This window comes from Salmo salar, chromosome ssa10 (assembly GCF_905237065.1).
Source record: "Salmo salar chromosome ssa10, Ssal_v3.1, whole genome shotgun sequence".
Classification (NCBI taxonomy): domain Eukaryota; kingdom Metazoa; phylum Chordata; class Actinopteri; order Salmoniformes; family Salmonidae; genus Salmo; species Salmo salar.
The window spans coordinates 26622595-26644513 of record NC_059451.1 but is presented as its reverse complement, the minus strand read 5'-3'; the positions used below and the strand labels follow the sequence as shown (position 1 = coordinate 26644513).

The following is a 21919-nucleotide window of genomic DNA, read 5'->3' as shown; positions in this document are numbered from 1 at the left end:
GAAAAAGGGGGAGGCTTGCAAGCCGAAGAACCCAATCCCAACCGTGAAGCACGGGGGTGACAGCATCATGTTGTGGAGATGCTTTGCTGCAGGAGGGACTGGTGCACTTCACAAAATAGATGGCATCATGAGGAAGGAAAATTATGTAAATATATTGAAACAACATCTCAAGACATCAGTCAGGAAGTTAAAGCTTGGTCGCAAATGGGTCTTCCAAATGGACAATGACCCCAAGCATACTTCCAAAGTTGTGGCAAAATGGCTTAAGGACAACAAAGTCAAGGTATTGGAATGGCCATCACAAAGCCCTGACCTCAATCCTATAGAAAATTTGTGGGCAGAACTGAAAAAGTGTGTGCGAGCAAGGAGGCCTACAAACCTGACTCAGTTACACCAGCTCTGTCAGGAGGAATGGGCCAAAATTCACCCAACTTATTGTGGGAAGCTTGTGGAAGGCTACCCGAAACATTTGACCCAAGTTAAACAATTTAAAGGCAATGCTACCAAATACTAACTGAGTGTATGTAAACTTCTGACCCACTGGGAATGTGATGAAAGCAATAAAAGCTGAAATAAATAATTCTCTCTACTATTATTCTGACATTTCACATTCTTAAAATAAAGTGGTTATCCTAACTCACCTAAGGCAGGACATTTTTACTCTGATTCAATGTCAGGAATTGTGAAACACAGAGTTTAAATGTATTTGTCTAAGGTGCATGTAAACTTCCGACTTCAACTGTATGTAAAACAAGTTAAGATCGGCGTAAAAAAAACACTAAATATCAGAATTGGTTAGCCCATAAGACGGCAACTATCCACTGCAGCACCATCTTCACCACACCGTTTGTGTGTGTGTGCATTTCTGCATGTTTGTGTGCGCGTCGAGTGTGAGTGTATACCATTGGGGTGTGTACAGTAGTGGTGACAGCAGGCCAGAAGTCATGTCCCTTACTGTGCTCTCTATTTCCTGCTCTTTCCGCACTGCCCAAAGCACATAGAAATCAATAAGTGAAAACTGCCCGGAGTGAAAGCCAACCCTGCATTTACGTTACAGGGGTCAAGTTCCATTCATGTTGAGTAGACTACTAGAGTGCAATGGAAACTAAATTGACTTAATCATGTATTACACTGAAGCTGACTGAAAATGCATGTCATATGGAGGGTGTCCACCCACTCTGACCAGAGTAGGTGAAAACACACTTTGGTGATGAAATTTCACTTCCTTATGTTATAAAATACATTTTACCAAGACAAATAGGATTATTCATGTTCTGAATCGTTCATTTTATAAAAAATGTCGGATTTTGTAACCTATTAGATGGTTGGTTGTTTAGCAACAAAACCAACACATGCGCAACTATGGGGCTAAACAGACAGCGATGGCTTAGATTGTTGACAACACGTAAACTACAGTGCCTTCGGGAAGTATTCCTGAGCCCTTGACTTTTTCCACATTTTGTTATGCTACAGCCTTATTCTGAAATTGATTATATCGATAAGGGGAAAAAATTATATTTACACACAACCCATAATGACAAAGCAAAAACAGGTTTTTAGAAATTTTTGATAATTTATTTTAAAAAATATAAATGACTTTGAAGCACCTTTGGCAGCAATTACAGCATTGAGTCTTCTTGGGTATGACACTACAAGCTTGGCACACCTGTGTTTGAGGAGTTTCTCCCATTCTTCTCTGCAGGTCCTCTCAATCTCTGTCAGGTTGGATGGGGAGCGTTGCTGCACAGCTATTTTCAGGTCTCTCCAGAGATATTTGATAGCGTTCAAGTCCGGGCTTTGGCTGGGCCACTCAAGGACATTCAGAGACTTGTCCCGAAGCCAATCCTGCTTTGTCTTGGCTGTGTGCTTAGGGTCATTGTCCTGTTGGAAGATGAACCATCGCCGCAGTCTGAGGTCCTGAGCGCTCTCGAGCATGTTTTCATCAAGGAGCTCTCTGTACTTTGTTCCCTTCATCTTTCCCTTGATCCTGACTAGTCTCCCAGTCCCTGCTACTGAATAACATCCCACAGCATGATGCTGCCACCACCATGCTTCACCATAGGGATGGTGCCAGGTTTCCTTCAGACGTGGCGCTTGGCATTTAGGCCAAAGAGTTCAGTCTTGGTTTCCAGAGAATCTTGTTTCTCATTGTCTGAGAGTCTTTAGGTGCCTTTTGGCAAACTCCAAGCAGGCTGTAATTTGCATTTTACTGAGGAGTGGCTTCCATCTGGCCACTCTACCATAAAGGCCTGATTGGTGGAGTGCTGCAGAGATGGTTGTCCTTCTGGAAGGTTCTCCCATCTCCACAGAGGAACTCTACAGCTCTGTCAGAGTGACCATCGGGTTCTTGGTCACCTCCTTGACCAAGGCCCTTCTCCCCCGATGGTGCAGTTTTGCTGGGCGGCCAGCTCTAGGAAGAGCCTTGGTGGTTCAAATTTCTTCCATTTAAGAATGATGGAGGCCACTGTGTTCTTGGAGACCTTCAATGCTGCAGACATTTTTTGGTACCCTTCCCCAGATCTGTGCTTCAACATAATCCTGTCTCAGAGCTCTACGGACAATTCCTTCGACCTCATGGCTTGGTTTTTGCTCTGACTTGCACTGTCAACTGTGGCTTTCCAAATCATGTCCAAACATTTGAATTTATCACAGGTGGACTCCAATCAAGTTGTAGAAACATCTCAAGGATGATCAATGTAAACAGGATGCACCTGAGCTCAATTTCGAGTCTCATAGCAAAGTGTCTGAATACTATGTAAATAAGGTTTCTGTTTTTTATTTTTATAAATTTGCAGAAATATCTAAACCTGTTTTCACTTTGTCATTATGGGGTATTGTGTGTAGATTGCTAATTATTTTTATTTATTTAACCCATTTTAGAATAAGGTTGCAAAGTTACAAAGTGGAAAAAGTCAAAGGGCCTGAATACTTTCCGAAGGCACTGTATATGCCTCTCCAATGTTTATTGAAAAGATAAATACATATATAAATATAAACGCAACAGAAAACTATTTCAATGATTTTACTGAGTTACAGTTCATATATGGAATCAGTCAATTTAAATGAATGTATAAGGCCCTAATCTATGAATTTCACATGATTGGGAATACAGATATGCATCTGTTGGTCACAGATACCTTAAAAAAATAAGTACAGGCATGGATTAGAAAACCAGTCAGTATCTAGTGTGACCATTTGCCTCATGCAGCACATCTCCTTCGCATAGTTGATCTGGCTGTTGATTGTGGCCTGTGGAATGTTGTCCCACTTCAATGGCTGTGCAGAGTTTCTGGATATTGGACGGAACTGGAACACGTTGTCGTACACGTTGACCCAGAGCATCCCAAACGTACTCAATCGGGACATATCTGGTTGAGTATGCAGGTCATGGAAGAACTGGAACATTTTCAGCTTCCAGGAATTGTGTACCAATCCTTGCAACATGGGGCCGTGAATTATCCTGCTGAAATATTAGGTGATGGGACGGATGAATGCCAAGACAAGGGGCCTCAGGATCCCGTCACGTTATCACTGTGCATTGAAATTGACATTGATAAAATGCAATTGTGTTCATTGTTCGTAGCTTATGCCTGCCCATACCATAACCCCATCGCCACCATGGGGAACTCAAAATTCATCGTTGTGAACAGCAAAACGCTCACCCACACATCGCCATGCACGTTGTCTGTGGTTGTGAGGAAGGTTGGATATACTGCCAAATTCTCTAAAATGACGTTGGAGGCGGCTTATGGTAGAGAAATTAACATTAAATTCTCTGGCAACAGCTCTGGTAGACATTCCTGCAGTCAGTATGCCAATTGCACACTCCCTCAACTTGAGACATCTGTGACCTAGTGGTCAAACAAGAAAAAGCTTCCAATAGTTTTTTTCCCCCATAGGGAATTTTAGAAACTCTTAAAATAAAAGCTGTGTTTCGTGTAGGCTTACCCTAGCGTGACGTTTTGATAACCGTGTCAATCTCTCTAGGACAAGGTGATTTATCAATATATTAATCTGTATTTACCCCCCCCCCCCAAAATGAAATGCGAATTAGCTGCTAATGTGGCTATCATAAAGAGCTACAAATGCCATGGTGATCTGGACGAGACTGCCAAATCAAGGCAAAGGTAAGAATCTCTGGATTAACTATCTAATGTTAGCTAAATGTAGTAATACATTGGCTAAATGTCTTTAAATTTACAATTTTGCAAACTGTCTTGTGCAAGTTTTAAATTGACACTACATGTTAGCAAATGTGTCAGCTAGAGATGACGTTCAGGAGCTTGCAGGGATTTGTAGTCTTGCATGATGTCTACTTTGATACTAATTAGCATTTTCCAATCTGTAAATAGAGACGAATATATTGACAAAAGTCACCTTGTCCGAGAGAGATTTACATTGTTATCATAACGTCATGTCAGGGTAATCCTACACGAAACACAACTCTTATTTTAAGTGTTTCTAAAATTCCCTATGGGAAAATGAATGGTGGAAAAACGATTGGAACCATTTCCCTTTTTGACCGCTAGGTTTTATGGGTATTATGACACCACTGTGGGGCTCTATTGTGTTGTCTGACAAAGTTACACATTTTAGTGGCCTTTTATTGTCCCCAGCACAAGGTGCACCTGTGTAATGATCATGCTGTTTAATCAGCTTCTTGATATGCCACAACTGTCTGATGGATGGATTATCTTGGCAAAGGGGAAATGCTCACTAACAGAGATGTTAACAAATTTGTGCACAACATTTTTGAGAAATAAGCTTTTTGTATGTATGGAACATTTCCGGGATCTTTTATTTCAGCTCATGGAACATGGGACCAACATGTTGCGTTTTATATTTTTGTTCAGTGTACATTTGCACCAAGTCTGGAACCAACAGGATCCTGAACATCTTCTACCCCCAAGCCATAAGACTGCTAAATAGTTAACCAAATACAGTGCCGTGAAAAAGTATTTGCCCCTTTCTGATTTTCACTTATTTTTGATACTGAATGTTAGCAGATCTTCAACCAAAACCTTAGATAAAGTGAACCTGAGTTTACAAATAACAAAAATGGATACTTAATTAAATAATGAAGTTATGCAACACCCAATTCCCCTGTGTGAAAAGGAATTGCCCCCTTACACTCAATAACTGGTTGTGACACCTTGAGCTGCAATGACTGCAAACAAATGCTTCCTTTAGTTTTTGATTATTTAAATTTTATTAGTCTCTCACATCGCTGTGGAGGTATTTTAGCCCACTCTTGAATGCATAACTGCTTTAACTCAGCTTTAATATTTGGTTTTGGTTGAAGATCTGATAACATTCAGTATATATATATAAAAAAATTAAAAAGTAGAGACTTTAAAAGGGGGCAAATACTTTTTCAGGGCACTGTTGCTACCCGGACACTTTACCCCTATGCTAAATTATCGTTACTCATTGTGTATTTATTTGTGTTATTATCTTTCTATTTTTCTCTCTGCATTGTTGGGAAGGGCCCATAAGTAAGCATTTCACTGTTAGTCTACACCTGTTGTTTACGAAGCTTGTGACAAATACAATTTTATTTGATTTTTGATTTGACAATGAGTACTTGTCTCTCAAATACATCGTTACAGTTCATGGTTAGCTAGCTAGTGAATTTTTGCCATATTAGCATAGAAGTGACATCAGTAAAAACACCTCAAAACAAGACATGGAATCAAGGACAAGATAAAAACTAGCTGAAACGAGCCACCTACAATTCTCCACATGGCAGCTTCGTGTCATTATTGCAAGCTATCTGGCCATCCAGAATCACAACTGATTGGACTTCTGCCCCCATTTGTCAGCTAACCTGTCTATATCGAGCTCTGTTGACATGGCGGTGCAGGTTTGTCGTAACAACGTTTGATAATTTAACATTTTGAGGTTGTCATCTTCAAAGTTGTTGCGCGGGTAGCAAAATGCTAAATTAACATGACGAGCTGAATTAAATGTAAAAGGCTTTGAAAATAAAAATCTTAGTATACGCTCAGTGCTCCGTTGATATTTCAGAGATTCTTTTCGTGAGAAATCTTCGAAAAACAGGAATTTCGAAATAATATGAAAAGCGTATAATAAAATATGAAAATACTACATGTCATGTATTCAAAATCGATATCCATCTTACCTCTATATTGTTTTATATCCTGTGGAGTTGAGGAGAAAGATGAGTTCAATTGGAAAGTGAGCCTGTCAGGTAATGTTAACCAAGTAGGCTTAATTCTTACACAGAATCCAGCCAAATTGACGCAGTTAAATTTTCCAGATTTTTGACCACGTGTTCTCTGGCCTCCATTGATTTAGTCACCCTAATTCTGTCAATTTAAAAGTTTAAAAACTCCAATAACTTTTGAAAGGATTATGATAGTGACATGAAGTTTGGACCATTGGCTTTCTTATAAGTATATCAACACAAATGTCCCATTGGTCTAAAATGCTCGTTTGATTGGACATATATGCATTACAACAAGACCACAATGAGTTGTGTGGGAATTATTAGAATTAAGCATTGAAATTCACCAACATACTTATATACACCAAAAAAAGGAGGACCAAGGCACTCTTCATATAATTAAATAAAATACCTTTATTTGAATGGCATGTTCAATGGAAACAAAGTTTTAAAACTCTGACGTGTTTCGGCTTCTATACACATATACTTTGTCACTTGTCTGACTAATTATTGATTTATAATGTTGGTATAATAGAACATACTCTGTATTAACAGTTTTTCACTTCACAGTCCAACACGTCATTTAACCGTGACGTGGTGAAGGCTGGCACCGGGAGGCGCTTCCTGGGTGGCCTGCTGGACGACACGTCCTACTGCTACACCCTGGAGGTGTCCTTCTACAGCTACATGGCAGCGGGGAGCACGTCGCCCGTTCCCTACACCGAGGACACCTGTATCCTTCTCTCTCATTGTCATCAGGGTTCCCAGGGAGCCTGGCCGGGCCCACGCCTTCCCAGCCTCCCCCGCTGGCTGATGGAGGAGAAAGGAGAGGAGGCATCAGGGGGAGAGACAGAGATGGAGCACACGACACGTGTATGTCTCCTCTCTCCCTCCACTAACTTCCCCAAACTTCAGAGCTTCACATCCCATAGAAAGCATGCTGTATTGGTGTCAGAGTTGATTGATAGTTACATCAATACACCCTGTCCATCCATGTAGGACAAGATATGCAACAGGAACAGAGGGGATTGTGTGTTGTGGTGCCTGGGACTAGGGTTGCAAAGGGAGGGTATATTACTGGTGCCTGGGACTTGTGGGATGCAGGCTACAGCACAGATTGGTTTAAAGGGAAATTGAGTGTGAGGTTCTGTCGTATATTGAAAGGCTCATGTCATTGAGCCAGCAAACCAGTGTACAAACACTAACAGTGTTTTGTGTTTTTGTGGACACCAACACGCATCGAAAACAGAATCCGATTTCTCCCTGAGAGCCCAGTCTGTGCGCAGCGATTGGGCACTGTGGGCAGATTGAATTTGTGTCTTCTTGAGGGAGATACTCCGGACTACAAAAGGTCTGATTCTCCAAATCAATGCTACTCCTGAGTAGACAAAAGCCAGCCCTGTGCAGATGTCTTGGCCAGTGAAATTATCTGGGCCGTGTCTGTACACCATGCAACAGAACAGCCGTCTGTAGAGCCCGCTAATGAGGGCTGACGGTGATAATGTCAGTCTATTGTACTGGTTCTCCATCCCCCAGCGTTTATCCACACTCTGCCTGCCCCTATAGTAACAACCTCATTTAGGGCCAGACGAGAGCCTATTGATTTCCTAGTCATTATTGGAGGCCTGGCTCGATCGACAGGCAGTACAGGGCTGAGATGTAGACGAGTCAGGTCAGCCCTTATCCACCTGAGCGCTGCCTTGCTCTTTTGTTCAGCCAGATACGTAGTGACAGTGGGAAGGCAGCACCTGCCCCATTGATTTTGTTTACAAAAGAGGTAGAGAGCATGTGTGTTCTGCTTTTGTTGTGATGAAGAATAGAATAGCAGGCCTGTTAATTGCATAGTCTTTTGTACACTCCAAATGCATTCAGGGTTAAATGTGTAACCTTTATTTAACCAGGCAAGTCAGTTAAGAACAAACTCTTATTTACAATGACGGCCTACTCCCGCCAAACCCAAACTACGCTGGGCTAATTGTGTGCCGCTCTATGGGACTCCCAATCACGGCCGGATGTGATACAGCCTGGTTTCAAACCAGGGACTTTAGTGACTTCTCGTGCACTGAGATGCAGTGTCTTAGACCGCTGCGCCACTCAGGAGCCTTAAAAGATAAATAGACATTAAATAGTTAAATAGACATTCTCTATAGACTAAAATGTTCCTTCAGATTAACTTGTTTTTAACCATTTTAACAAATTTGTTGGAAAAGAGGAGACACATCTCAGATCCATGGGATGGAGAAGAAGCAGAAAACCAGAGTGGTATGGAGTCAGCCTACAGGCAGTAAGGTGTACTATACAGTGCCCATATTCCCTGTTTTGAGATGAGAGGAGATATTCTGTGCAGCGTAAGTGCCCTCTAGTGCCAGGAGGGTGAGGTGTCTGTCTGTGGCTCTGTCCCTGCCTGCCTTGTATCACTCTGTCACACTGTAGACAACCCACTGCCAGCGACCCTTATATACAGGGCATCCATTCACTTCTTTGTTTAATTATTTATTTATCTTGTGTTTATATCAAAAGGGCTGTAAAGCCTTCTCATCTCACTCAATGTTTTCCCCCAACCCAGTGCTCCGCTGAACTGTCAAGTCCAAGGCCTAGTTGGCTGGCTCGCTATAATAAGAAACCCATCCATGTAGAATTACACTGCCTCCAGGAGATTCTTTTCCCTTAGTGTCAGAGAGGGGATGGAAACAAAAAAAATCAATTTACTGTGTGTGGAAAGAGTCATAATTTACCCGTGATGCTCCTCTCCTTGAAAATGTTCCTTTCTTTGTTTCCCACATAAAAGAGCTGTGCTGTACAGAGGAGACAGTCGGAACAGAGAGGCTGCTGTAATATGTATGCACATAGCATAACCACGGTGATAGCCACACACTGCAAGTGCACAACAAGTCCCTTGATTATTTGTCGCTGTGCAGTGGGCTTAAAGAAAGAGATAAGAAAACAGAACAGAGCTGCTGCGGTCCGTCACACCCCCTTTATGCTTCTGGAGTAGCAGTGTTTACTGGCTGTCTTTGTTGGTCTCTCTGCGCTAAAGTATGCTGGCTGAAAACAAGATGGATGAGCTGAGGTATTAATGTAAATGGAAGAACATTATATAGGAATACCATGGCGGCGAGCCTAGTGGGCGGTCGGGATGTGGAGGGGGGACTGAGTCATGGTAGGGTGTGGGGGCCCTGCTGGTGGTCAGGCAGGAACAGGCCTGGGGGATGCGTGTAGCTGGGCTTGGGGAGGGGGAGTGTCAGCACTATGCAGGGAAAGGGCAGCGGGGACTTCGTGTAGAGCAAAGATTGGGGTCAGACAGGTTGAAGGAACCAGCCATGTCGCTTTTTACACCCCGGTGATCTGGTCTATTGAGCGTACAAATCATCAACAAAGACCTTTTATGCTTTGCAACCCCCCTCCCGCTCTAAAAATGAATGAATTATTAATAAATAATTACCTGGACCCCCAAATGAATCCCCCCTTCTCCTGTTTAAAGCCTGTTATATTAAATGAAGTGCCCATTTTGACTCGTCCCTCTGTGCACTCTCTGTGACTTCTATTAAGATTTAACACACTTAACCCCCCCAAAAAATGTCTCAAAGTTTCACCATCATTGTAAAGCCCTAGTTATTTGGATGCTTTGACAAAGTCATTTCTGAAGGCTATTATTTATTTCATATGATTAGTGATTAATTTTTAAGGTAATGAAAACAAAAACCTGACCTTACGTTGTCCACCCTATTACGTGAACTGAATTCTCGTTTTAATATGGTGAAACTATTCCTTTTTAAATATTTTTTTAAACAAGCATTGAACATCTAATAGTAAAATCATAGTGTAAAAGCAGATGAGCTGGTTCTACTCTTTTCGGACATTTTCTGGTGTTTTGTGGTGGGTCAAGCATAACACGTCAACCCTGTTACCCATAATTTTACCAATACATTGTTTTTTGTTAAGCTTGCATTCAGTTGCCTCTCCCTGCACACAACAAGCTTCTATTCCCCCTGTCACAAGGGGATGTAAGGCTGATTTAAGATGAAATCGTCAACCCTATTTCCGCCAACCCTGTTACGGTCAACCCTATTATGGTCAACCCTCTTACGGTCAACCCTGTTATGGTCAACCCTGTTACGGTCAACCCTGTTACGGTCAACCCTGTTACGGTCAACCCTGTTATGGTCAACCCTATTATGGTCAACCCTCTTACGGTCAACCCTGTTACGGTCAACCCTTTTATGGTCAACCCTGTTACGGTCAACCATTTTGCTTTATTTATTTGGCATTTAACAGGAACTTACTATAGTCTTTTTTATTTTATTTAACCTCTTAAGGTGGGAAAACATGTTTTTATTAAGTTGAACATGTGCTCTTCATGACAGAATGTAATAATTTGGTGAAATCAACAATACCAAAATCACCAAGTTACACTACCCAAAATGGACTAATTTGATGGAAGGACCTTGTAGTCACCATAAATTAAATCTTAAAGGGCAATTCTGCCACGTTTCAACATCATATTCATTATCTCCTGCACAATACTAGTATCTACATATGTGAAAAAGGCCCATTTCTGTGATTAAAAAGATAAGACGAAAGGTCCTAAAAAATGCTTCACTGTGTCATCAGAGGGTAGGATCAAACGTAAGACAAACGGTTATTTTCAAAACCTGCAAAAGGTTTCTAGCCAGAGGGAGGGTATTTTGTTGCTCCCTACGTCAATGCGAATTTCATATTTTTCAAATTCACAGATTTTTCCTTGCTTTCCTTCCCCCGTCTATGGTCACCCAGGTCTAAAAGGCTCATTATATTGGATGAGCAAGCTGTGAATGTTCCACGCCAGAGCAGTTGGAATATTCTTGGTCGTTTAATGATTTCACCACCTGTAATCTTGCACAAAATGGAGAGAAACAATGTTTCATGCTGAGAATTCACTGAGGCATTTGCTTTGTTCTTAGACTGGAGTCCTATTGGGAAGATTCCACTGTGGCTTCATAGGACTGGTGTCCCTCTGAGTCTATAGTCTCTGTGTGCTGGTCTGTTATGGCTCTCCATGGATAGGGATTGGCAACATTGTGAAGAGATGAGCACTCAAACAGAGGAAGGTACAATACCAACCTCTTGCTCAAAGACTTTGTGATGGAGCTGTTTTCTTAAAATAACTTCAAAAAAGATATTATTTAAAATGTTATGTCTTACTTCAAGTATGTTATTTGTAATACATCTGAAGTAGGACAGAGCAGACACATTTGGTCTACCTTTCTGTCAAGGTTATTCTATTTTCTCCTTTATGTTATTGTGGAGGTTTTCAGGTTATTCTATTTTCTCCATCAAACTTGATCTTTTTGATGTGGTATACACACTGTAATGTCAGAGCATCATTAACAGAGAGACCAGACAGTGTGAATGTTAAGAGAATCTGGGACCTTATTCAAAACCCAGCTTAATGCTTTGACTGGGAGAGCAAGTAATCTGTGACTTTCATGTCTTCCCACTTTTAGTTTTTTTTATAGAACTTTACACAATGCCTTCCATCTATTTAAAGTAAGATGATGAGGGTTGATTGGACAATGGACTCCAGCGCTAGCTATGTCATGTGACCAGACATGCCAGTGGTGAGAGGCAGCTATGCGTTGCCCTTTTTACTCTTGAGTTAACAAGTCCAGCGCTGGGCTGTGATCCACTGAAGAGAGACTGCTCCATGTCCCGGCGGTGTGCCATTTCCCCCTGTTCTTTAGACTCCAGTCCAGACGGCTACTGAAAGACCTCACCATAAAAGTCTCACTCAATCAAGCATGGCCATGTTGTCAAACCCTTAGTTTGGTATCACTGCCTCACTTAAGTGTTGTGCTGTCCTGAAGACGTTCCATACACATAAATTGATACAGCACGAGGAGCACAATGTGGAACCGGACAGCTCGGTGGTTCCTCCTGGCTTCAACATCAATCACCAGCCCACAGAAGACGGCGCGGCCTGACAGCTAGCTGCAGTCTGGGAGATCACTTTGACAACAGCAATACATTGGCACACGCAAAGTATGGGAGCGTGACTCACACAGGGACATTTGAATACCAAACCTGCCAATTGAACATTTCAGGCTTCGCTAATCATGACACTTAGTTGATGGACAGTGACAAGTAGGCAGATATTCTCCCACAGTTGCAGTAATATGCTCCTCAGATCATCATTAGACGTGGTAGGATTCTCTCAATTGTTGACTTCTTTTCTTTCTCCTTTCCATTAAATCACAGGGTAGTCTTACTTTTATCCACAAACAAATATAATTAGGAATTTGAAGCCATTCAAAACCCTATTAGTTGACTTGCGTGACAGTATACATGGAGTCTTAAATGAAGTTTCCTTCATCATCCCTACTGGCTTTTAGACAGACAGATTAGATAGAGGTCATCTGATGCTGCTCAGCCAGTGGCTCTGAGAGCTTTATGGCATGAGATGTACGTACTTACCAATCTAGCCACTGGACATATCTGCTGCCTGCCCTCTGCACCTCTTAAGTGACGGACACTGGACAGACTCCAGACCTGCAGCACTCAGGGCTACTCCTTATCACTGCTGTCAGTCCCCATTAGGAGTCTGCTGAAGATGAGGCCCTATCTGATAGCTGTGTGTGTGTGTGTGTGTGTGTGTGTGTGTGTGTGTGTGTGTGTGTGTGTGTGTGTGTTCATGCGTGTGCATGTCTTCGTTACTGCATGGATGCCTGTGTTTTGTGTCTGGATGTCTTTAAGGGGGAGAACAGGTGTTGGATGTCTAATGAATGAAGCATTACACATTAGCTACAAAGTTTCTTATAGGAAAAGGACACAAGGTCTTTGAACATAGTTTAGCTGCGGGGGGAAAACATGCTCCCTTTGTGCACCGCTGTTTACTGTTTTAATTAGCATTGTTAATTGGCTCTTTGTATCACCCTGGTGACAGGCCTGTCACTTGATGGTATTGATGGCGCTGATGTCCCTAATTTGTCTTCTTGTTAGGGATGGTCTGCTGTGGACGCTGGTGTTTTGTTCCTTGTCATTGGGGCATCATTGTCCGTCTGTCTGTTTAGACTGGGCACATTACACTGAAAGCAGATAAACAGCTTGGTAAACAAATCATCTGTCGTATCTGCTGTGGAGTGTCCATTTTCCCGTTGTCTCGTCACCTCATCAGCCCCATGGTGGCTTGTCCTTGAGTCACAACAAAGGCCTTTATCGATCCTACAAGAGGGTAGAGGAGATATTAAAGCCCCTCATGCTCCAAAGCTGCTGCAGTATCCTCTCTGCCCCACTGTAGATCTGGCAGGCCAGAGCACCCAGCACAACTCTCCTCTTCTCATTGACCTGACATTCCAATGTACCAAAAGTTGAGTTCCCATCACCTTACCCAACAAGCCCCACAAAGAGGTCCTCTCTGAGCTTTACTGTAGTCTACCACTGCTGTCCAGTTCTCCATCTGATAACACAATGAAGCACCCTAATTTACCACCAAATTTCTTGCCATGTTTCCTGAGGACATCCTGTATTCCCTGGCCTGTCCTCTTTGTGAGTTACAGTAGAATGGACTGTTATTGAGTTCAGAGCCAGCTGTCTAGTGTCCAGTCGTTTAGCCTGATGTCCTGCGTCCAGGCAGGGAGATTTAGTATAGAAATTATCCTGAGAGGAAGATATTGTCCATCTTGGCAGGGAAGGTCCTTCAGGGAAGGCTTATTCTCTGCCTGACTGTGCCAATGGGCCTACTTATATTGGGCAGCCATGTTTTCTATGGAGACAAGGAATTGGAAGGAACTTTGATAGTAATATAGATATTCTGATGTGCACCTTCATTCTGAAAGGGAAAATGTACTGTCTAGGTGGAATGTGACATTTTGTGTCAGTAAAATACTTACATATTGCCAACTGCATACATTTTTTGCTTTATGCACCATTGCTGGAAGGGCTGCCAAACTTCCACCCCCCCTTGATTATGCAACACCTTTTCCTCCTGCCTGGTGTGTTGAGTTGATGTTTTGGAACTTTCCGCCCTCCTTCGCGGGCTGCCCTCAGGCTGTGCTTTGGCAGAGTCCTCACTTCCTGCCGCTAGCAGCTCATCCCGACCGCTCTGGTTGCCCTTGGCAACAGGTCAGCAGCCAATCAGGGTGTTGGAGTGTCCCGCCCGCAGCTGTGATGCAGATGAAGTATTTTCCTTCCGAAGCGGCCATCCATCACCAACTTCCTGTAATAGATGTGAGATGTGACATCACAAGCTGAGAGGCCATCTGCACTCCACGGGTTTCTGGGATATTTCTGTCATTGCTCAGAGCATGCGTTTGCGCTGGCACCGTTTGATCACGGGGTAACACAACTTTCCCAAGGTCAAAATGAAGATGTCAGGGATACATGAGGGATGGTGGTCTCTCAGTGGCTGGAGAGGCTGGTGTAGGATAACCTTATGGAGAGCACTCTGGGTTAAAACAGACCTGTATTGGATTATAACAGTCATTGTGTATGGAGGACAAGTATGTTGTACTGCATCATGTCTTCAGAAGAATCCTCAAAATTATGGTGCTCACTTCAGAGGATGGTCAACATGACATAAGGCTAGAATTAAGATACTGCATGTTACCCTTCTAAAATAACTAGAGAAGAAGATTATTGTAACTATAGATGCATAGCAGGTTATGAGCCTAAAATAGTTTATGGCATGATGCAGAGGTTGTAGCGCCAGACAGATGGGTGTAAATACAAGAGCTAGAGCTGTGCAGAGAATGCCCATCGACCGGCTGAGTGACGAATGGAGGCCCACGGAGACACCACCTATCCAGGCTAAGGTGACTGAGTAGCAACAGTGGGGTATGGAAGGGGGATGAGGAAGGTGCTGGCACTCAAAGCCAAAATAGGGCAAATGGGAGGCACCCTACACATACAGTGTGGTGAAGAAGGTGCAAAAGCGCCTCTTCAACCTCAGGAGGCTGAAGATATTTAGCTTGTCACCTTAAACCCTCACAAACTTTTACAGATGCACAATTGAGAGCATCATGTTGGGTTGTAGCACCTCCTGGTACGGCAACTGCACCGCCCACAATTGCATGGCTCTCCAGAGGGTGGTGCGGTTTGCACAACGCATCACCGGCGGCAAACTACCTGCCCTCTAGGACACCTACAGCACCCGATGTCACAGGAAGGCCAAAAAGATCATCAAGGACAACAACCACCCGAGCCACTGCCTGTTCACCCCGATACCATCCAGAAGGCGAGGTCAGTACAGGTGCATCAAATCTGGGACCGAAAGACTGAAAAACATCTATCTCAAGGCCATCAGACTGTTAAACAGCCATCACTGACACAGAGAGGCTGCTGCCTACATACAAACTCGAAATCATTGGCCACTACTCATCTCATTTTTTTCATTTAACCTTTATTTAACTATGCAAGTCAGTTATGAACAAATTCTTATTTACAATAACGGCCTACCAAAAGGCAAAAGGCCTCCTGCGGGGAAGGGGGCTGGGATGAAAAATAAGTAAAATATAAATATAGGAAAAAACATCACGACAACACTACATAAAGAGAGACCTAAGACAACAACATAGCATGATGGTAGCACAGACAACATCACAAAGGGCAAGAAGGTAGAGACAACAATATATCACACAAAGCAGCCACAACTGTCAGCAAGAGTGTCTATATTCTATACCATCTATTGCATCTTGCCTGTACCGCTCAGTCATCGCTCATTCATGTATTTATATGGAAATATTATTATTCCATCCCTTTACTTAGATTTGTGTGTGTTGGGTAGTTGTGGAATTGTTGATTACTTGTTAGATATTGCTGCACTGTCAGAACTAGAAGCACAAGCATTTCGCTACGCTCGCATTAACATCTGCTAACCATGTGTAGGTGACCAATACAATTTGATTTGACTTGTATTCTCTGTTAATCTATGACATGTTAGCTTCCATACAGTGTGATGTGTGTGCATGTGCGTGTGTTCACTGAAAAGACACAAAGGCATGGACCTCCACCCAGACACTCAATTCAGCCCAAGGATGGATTGTTTGAGTTAACAGCTTTGGATAATAGGATTTCACCTATAAGGCCTTGGATTTATGTTTCCTAGGTAATATCTGAGCGTTGAAAGGAATAATAATACAAAAAATACACAATCACTTTCTTTTTATATTTTTTTCACGGGCACTTGTTTCAATCACAGAGGTGTGACAGATAGACAGGTCATATCTGAACATCAACAAGGAAATGACAAGAGGTGAACAATTATGTCTCTGTGTCATTTCATCATTTTGGTCTGTCTGGTAAAGAATATATTCATAACAGCAAAGCACCTTGACTGGGGAACCTATGTGTCCATCTTTGATGAAATATGGATTACTGGTAGTTCTAACTCATTTTTTTTCTTTTTCTGGCCCTATGAATTATAATCGTACATGAGGGAATTTTTTTCTCATCGTTTTCCCTATTGTCTTAAATACTGTTATGTGTGTAGTGATTCGTCTAGATTGACCAGTGGTTTAAAAAAAAAAAAAAAATCTACATTTTGCCTTAATCTAAATCATTTTGTTATTATCTGTGTTTGTGATCTAATCCAGCTCGGCGTCATGGCAACAGCATGTAGAGTGGCCACCCAGTTTTATGATCAAGTGTCTCAAGTTATTCATGCCTTCCATAATGTGGTGGGGGCTGGGGGCTAGACTTGTGAATTTAAAAAAAGCCTAGGCGGTAAGTAATTGCCACTGTGATGCCTTCCACCTTCGTGTTTTTGGCTGATGCAGTTGATTTACCTCCACTAAGTGCGGAACACAGTGTGTTGTAGCCTGGTAATTTATACGCCACATTTCTCTACTGGTTATTGCTTAGTTATTTACTGCAAATGGTTCTATTTGTTCTGTGAGGAAGAAACTAGGGCTTTATTTATTTATTTATTTATTTATTCAATTAATAGTAGAGCGTCAGAGGCAGGATTTAGAGGCTTTGTGAAATGAAACAGTGTAACTCCAGTATATGCCTCCCAGCCAGGGAGAAATTGCCTTGTTGTTGACTAAACTAAAGGCTAACAGCGCCATATGTTCATGTTATAGGAAAGAACCTTAACACGGTCCCCTCAGACATGAAGCTGGGAAGAAATGTTGCCCGCACCTTCCTCGACTACTACAGGCACAACAACTTCATTGATGACACCAAACTACAAATCCCAAATCACATCAACAGGTAGTGTTTCTAATGACACATTTCTATAACTTGTCCAGTTTACATCCTATTTGTTTATAACTTGATAATATTCACTAATGTTTTTGTGTCCTCAGTATGGAGGTATTGTCCCAGGGTCGACAGGGGAATGGAAATGGGAACGGGAGGACTTCTGGGAGTGAGAGAGGAGCAGAGAGGAAGAACCAGAGTATCACAGGAGAGTACTAGACACCTGGCAATAACATACTGGAGAGACCAGTCCCGTCTGACCACTGTATAGGGCTCCTGACTCACAGCCCTACACTATATCCACACAGCCCTCATGAAAATTAGATGCATCAACCCAAGACAAAGGATGCAATTTCACAAACGGATCACTTTTGGATAGCATGTTAATTGGAGGATATTTACCCATGGAACTTCATTAGAGCAAGTTGCTCTGACTGTATGAAGTGTATGGGACGAATCTAGCTGACACATATACATCTCATGTTCCATTTGAGGCCTTCATACATCATTCATATATTTTACCACAATGTGCTTTTTCCATTTTAGGTATTGCTTTTTATGAAAATGTATTCACGCATGTCATTGAAAATAAGTGCATGTGTTTTCTCTTGTATGTAACTTATTTTGTGTTTATCTTGCCGCTCTGTATCTTACATTATTTGGAGGGGTTTAATGGGAGGGGTAACCCATTTTTGTTTAGTTATGACCTTATTGGTATCTAAGTATTCTGTTGATAAAAAACATTGAAATATAACACACATTTGTAAGTTTTTGAAATTGATGTTCAGTCATTGTCAGTGCATTAGTTTACACAGGTGTTTGCGATTTAAAGGAAACAGACTTAGGGTCAATTTGATTTCAACTGAAGTCATTTCATGGATTAGAATATAGAAGAAAATTCATGAATTTGAAATCCCTATAGAAAATTATGGGTATCTATCAAGTATGAACTTGCCCTGAATTGACTGATATCCATTCATTTCCATATCTTACTGCAATGTAAACATCTATTCAACCTATCTGTTCAGAGCACAGAGTGCTTTTCACTGCATTATGTAAAACACCCTCCATGGGATTTGCTCAACACAAAGGCATAAGTAGGAGAGCGAGAGAGAATGGTACATTAGTCAAGTGTGGCGTGAAGAACAACATGTAATTTTCAGACCAGTCATTTGGAATAAGTGAGGCAATCTGTCAGCATAAAAGCATACACAAAGGACTTTTACATGGTTGACGAGAAGATGGAGAGGCTGTACGAGAATGACGAAAGACATTTGTCTTTTGATGCTTTCACTGAACATGTGTCAGACCTGGACCTGTCCAACACTAAAGTGTATGTTAGCGCATCTCTCTCTCTCTCTCTCGCACACGCACACACACACACACACACACACACACACACACAAACTGCATGCGCACATACACACACACAGGAAAATGCTTCCTTCTATTCAAAGTGCATGGTCCCCACTGTGCTGCTATCATTTGAAGCTTTATCTAGAGCCATTATTCTCTATTGCTTTCTCAATGAGACTGGGCACATTACTTTCTAATTAATTGTACACAGCTATGCATGCGAGAAGGCGAGAATTGTTAATACATTTTCTCTTCAATAGTCAAGAAAATTATATTTCTAATTAGCCTTCCTTACATTTGTTATGCATTATTTAGCCTCTTACCAAATCCGAGAGGCTCTTGTTTATCTAAGAGGATGGTTAATTGCAGCTGCAGGTAGCCTAATGGTTAAGAGCAGTGGGCCAGTATCTGAAAGGTCGCTGGCTCGAATCCCCGAGACAACTAGGTGAATATCTGTCAATGTGCCCTTGAGTAAGGCACTTAACACAAGTTACTCTGGATGAGAGCATCTGCTAAATTACTGAAATGTAAAAGCACTGCAAACAAGTCTGTTTAGAGCCCTGCTGTGGTCAGCATCACCCTGTATATAACAAAGCCAATAGAGGTTGGTGTGTATAACTACTCATCAAAGGATGATCATGAATGCAAGACTAATGTGGGGTCCAAGACTGGAAGTTTGTTTTTCTAAGCATTACTCAAATAAAATAAATGCGTGGCATGATCTAAAGTCCACTTATTTGATCGCTCTGCAGCTCTCATCATTTATCAGGCCATTGTAACTATTTATTCTCAATCTGCCCAATAAATGGTTTTGGACTTTTGTTGGATCCACTGAACACAGTCTACAAATGCAGATTTGATTGAATTCCAGTTTTATTTTCCCCCAAGAGTCACATGACCACCAATATATTTGCTTTGCTAGAGTCAGAGTAGTGCAGAAGGTGTTGTATGCTGAAGCAGTGCAGAAAATTGAGGAGGATGGGTCCAAGGGTGAGGGATCTATGTCTAGTAATATATGCTTCAGTATGGTTGGCTTCTCTGCGTTCATAGCAATGGTTATCAACTGTGCTGCAGAAATGGAACGTAAATCGCAGAAAATGGATGTTGTGGTGGCAGCTCCAGGGAAGTATTTGGGTATACGAGCCGAGATTTGACTTTAGAAGAGTTACTGGATGTGTTGAGTGGTGGTGTCCCTTTCTCCCAAGCCATTTGCATGGTGCAGGAACAGTGTGTAGGGTTAGTTGGAAGGGTGTTTTTTTGTATATACAGTACCAGTCAAAAGTTTGGACATACCTACTCATTCCAGAGTTTTTCTTTATGTTTTACTATTTTCTACGTTGTAGAATAATAGTGAAGACATGAAAACTATGAAATAACACATATGGAATCATGTATTAACCACAAAAGTGTTAAACAAATCAAAATATATTTTATATTTGAGATTCTTCAAAGTAGCCACCCTTTGCCTTGATGACAGCTTTGCACACTCTTGGCATTCTCTCAACCAGCTTCATGAGGTAGTCACCTGGAATGCATTTCAGTTAACAGGTGTGCCTTGTTAAAAGTTCATTTGTGGAATTTCTTTCCTTCTTAATGCGTTTGAGCCAATCAGTTGTGTTGTGACAAGGTAGGGGTGGTATACAGAAGATAGCCCTATTTGGCAATAGACCAAGTCCATATTATGGTAAGAACAGCTCAAATAAGCAAAGAGAAATGACAGTCCATCATTACTTTATGACATGAAGGTCAGTCAATCGGGAACATTTCAAGAACTTTGTTTCTTCAAGTGTAGTCGCAAACGCTATGATGAAACTGGCTCTTATTAGGACCGCCACAGGAAAGGAAGACCCAGAGTTACCTCTACTGCAGAGGATAAGTTCATTAGAGTTAGCAGCCTCAGAATTTGCAGCCCAAATAAATGCTTCACAGAGTTCAAATAACAGACACATCTCAACATCAACTTTTCAGAGGAGACTGCGTGAATCAGGCCTTCATGGTAGCTTTGCTGCGAGCAATGGACATTAGACCTGTGGAAATCTGTCCTTTGGTCTGATGAGTCCAAATTTGAGATTTTTGGTTCCAACTGCCGTGTCTTTGTGAGACGCAGAGTAGGTGAACAGATGATCTCTGCATGTGTGGTTCCCACCATGAAGCATGGAGGAGGAGGTGTGGGGGTGCTTTGCTGGTGACACTGTCTGTGATTTATTTAGAATTCAAGGCACACTTAACCAGCATGGCTATCACAGCATTCTTCAGCGACACACCATCCTATCTGGTTTGCGCTTAGTGGGACTATAATTTGTTTTTCAACAGTACAATGACCCAACACACCTCCAGGCAGTGTAAGGGCTATTTGACAAAGAAGATGAGTGATGGAGTGCTGCATCAGATGACCTGGCCTCCTCAACCCCATTGAGATGGTTTGGGATGAGTTGGACCGCAGAGGGAAGGAAAAGCAGCCACCAAGTGCTCAGCATATGTGGGAACTCCTTCAAGACTGTTTTTTAAATATACACTGCTCAAAAAAATAAAGGGAACACTTAAACAAAACAATGTAACTCCAAGTCAATCACACCTCTGTGAAATCAAACTGTCCACTTAGGAAGCAACACTGATTGACAATAAATTTCACATGCTGTTGTGCAAATGGAATAGACAACAGGTGGAGATTATAGGCAATTAGCAAGACACCTCCAATAAAGGAGTGGTTCTGCAGGTGGGGACCACAGACCACTTCTCAGTTCCTATGCTTCCTGGCTGATGTTTTGGTCACTTTTGAATGCTGGCAGTGCTTTCACTCTAGTGGTAGCATGAGACGGAGTCTACAACCCACACAAGTGGCTCAGGTAGTGCAGCTCATCCAGGATGGCACATCAATGCGAGCTGTGGCAAGAAGGTTTGCTGTGTCTGTCAGCGTAGTGTCCAGAGCATGGAGGCGCTACCAGGAGACAGGCCAGTACATCAGGAGATGTGGAGGAGGTCGTAAGAGGGCAACAACCCAGCAGCAGGACCGCTACCTCCGCCTTTGTGCAAGGAGGAGCAGGAGAAGCACTGCCAGAGCCCTGCAAAATGACCTCCAGCAGGCCACAAATGTGCATGTGTCTGCTCAAACGGTCAGAAACAGACTCCATGAGGGTGGTATGAGGGCCCGACGTCCACAGGTGGGGGTTGTGCTCAACACCGTGCAGGACGTTTGGCATTTGC

The 21919-nt window shown here is 42.3% G+C and overlaps 1 protein-coding gene across 1 annotated transcript in view; it reads left to right on the top strand.

Moving 5' to 3' along the window:
* Positions 1-19536, top strand: part of LOC106613892 (cytosolic carboxypeptidase 6) — a 402565-nt gene extending 383029 nt beyond the window's left edge. Inside the window, exons 11-13 of the mRNA XM_045687571.1 lie at positions 6758-6920; positions 17269-17371; positions 17467-19536. Of these exons, the coding sequence (XP_045543527.1) occupies positions 6758-6920; positions 17269-17371; positions 17467-17578 (378 nt within the window). The 3' untranslated portion in view covers positions 17579-19536. The remainder of the gene's footprint in view (positions 1-6757; positions 6921-17268; positions 17372-17466) is intronic.
* The last annotated feature ends 2383 nt before the right edge of the window (positions 19537-21919 follow it).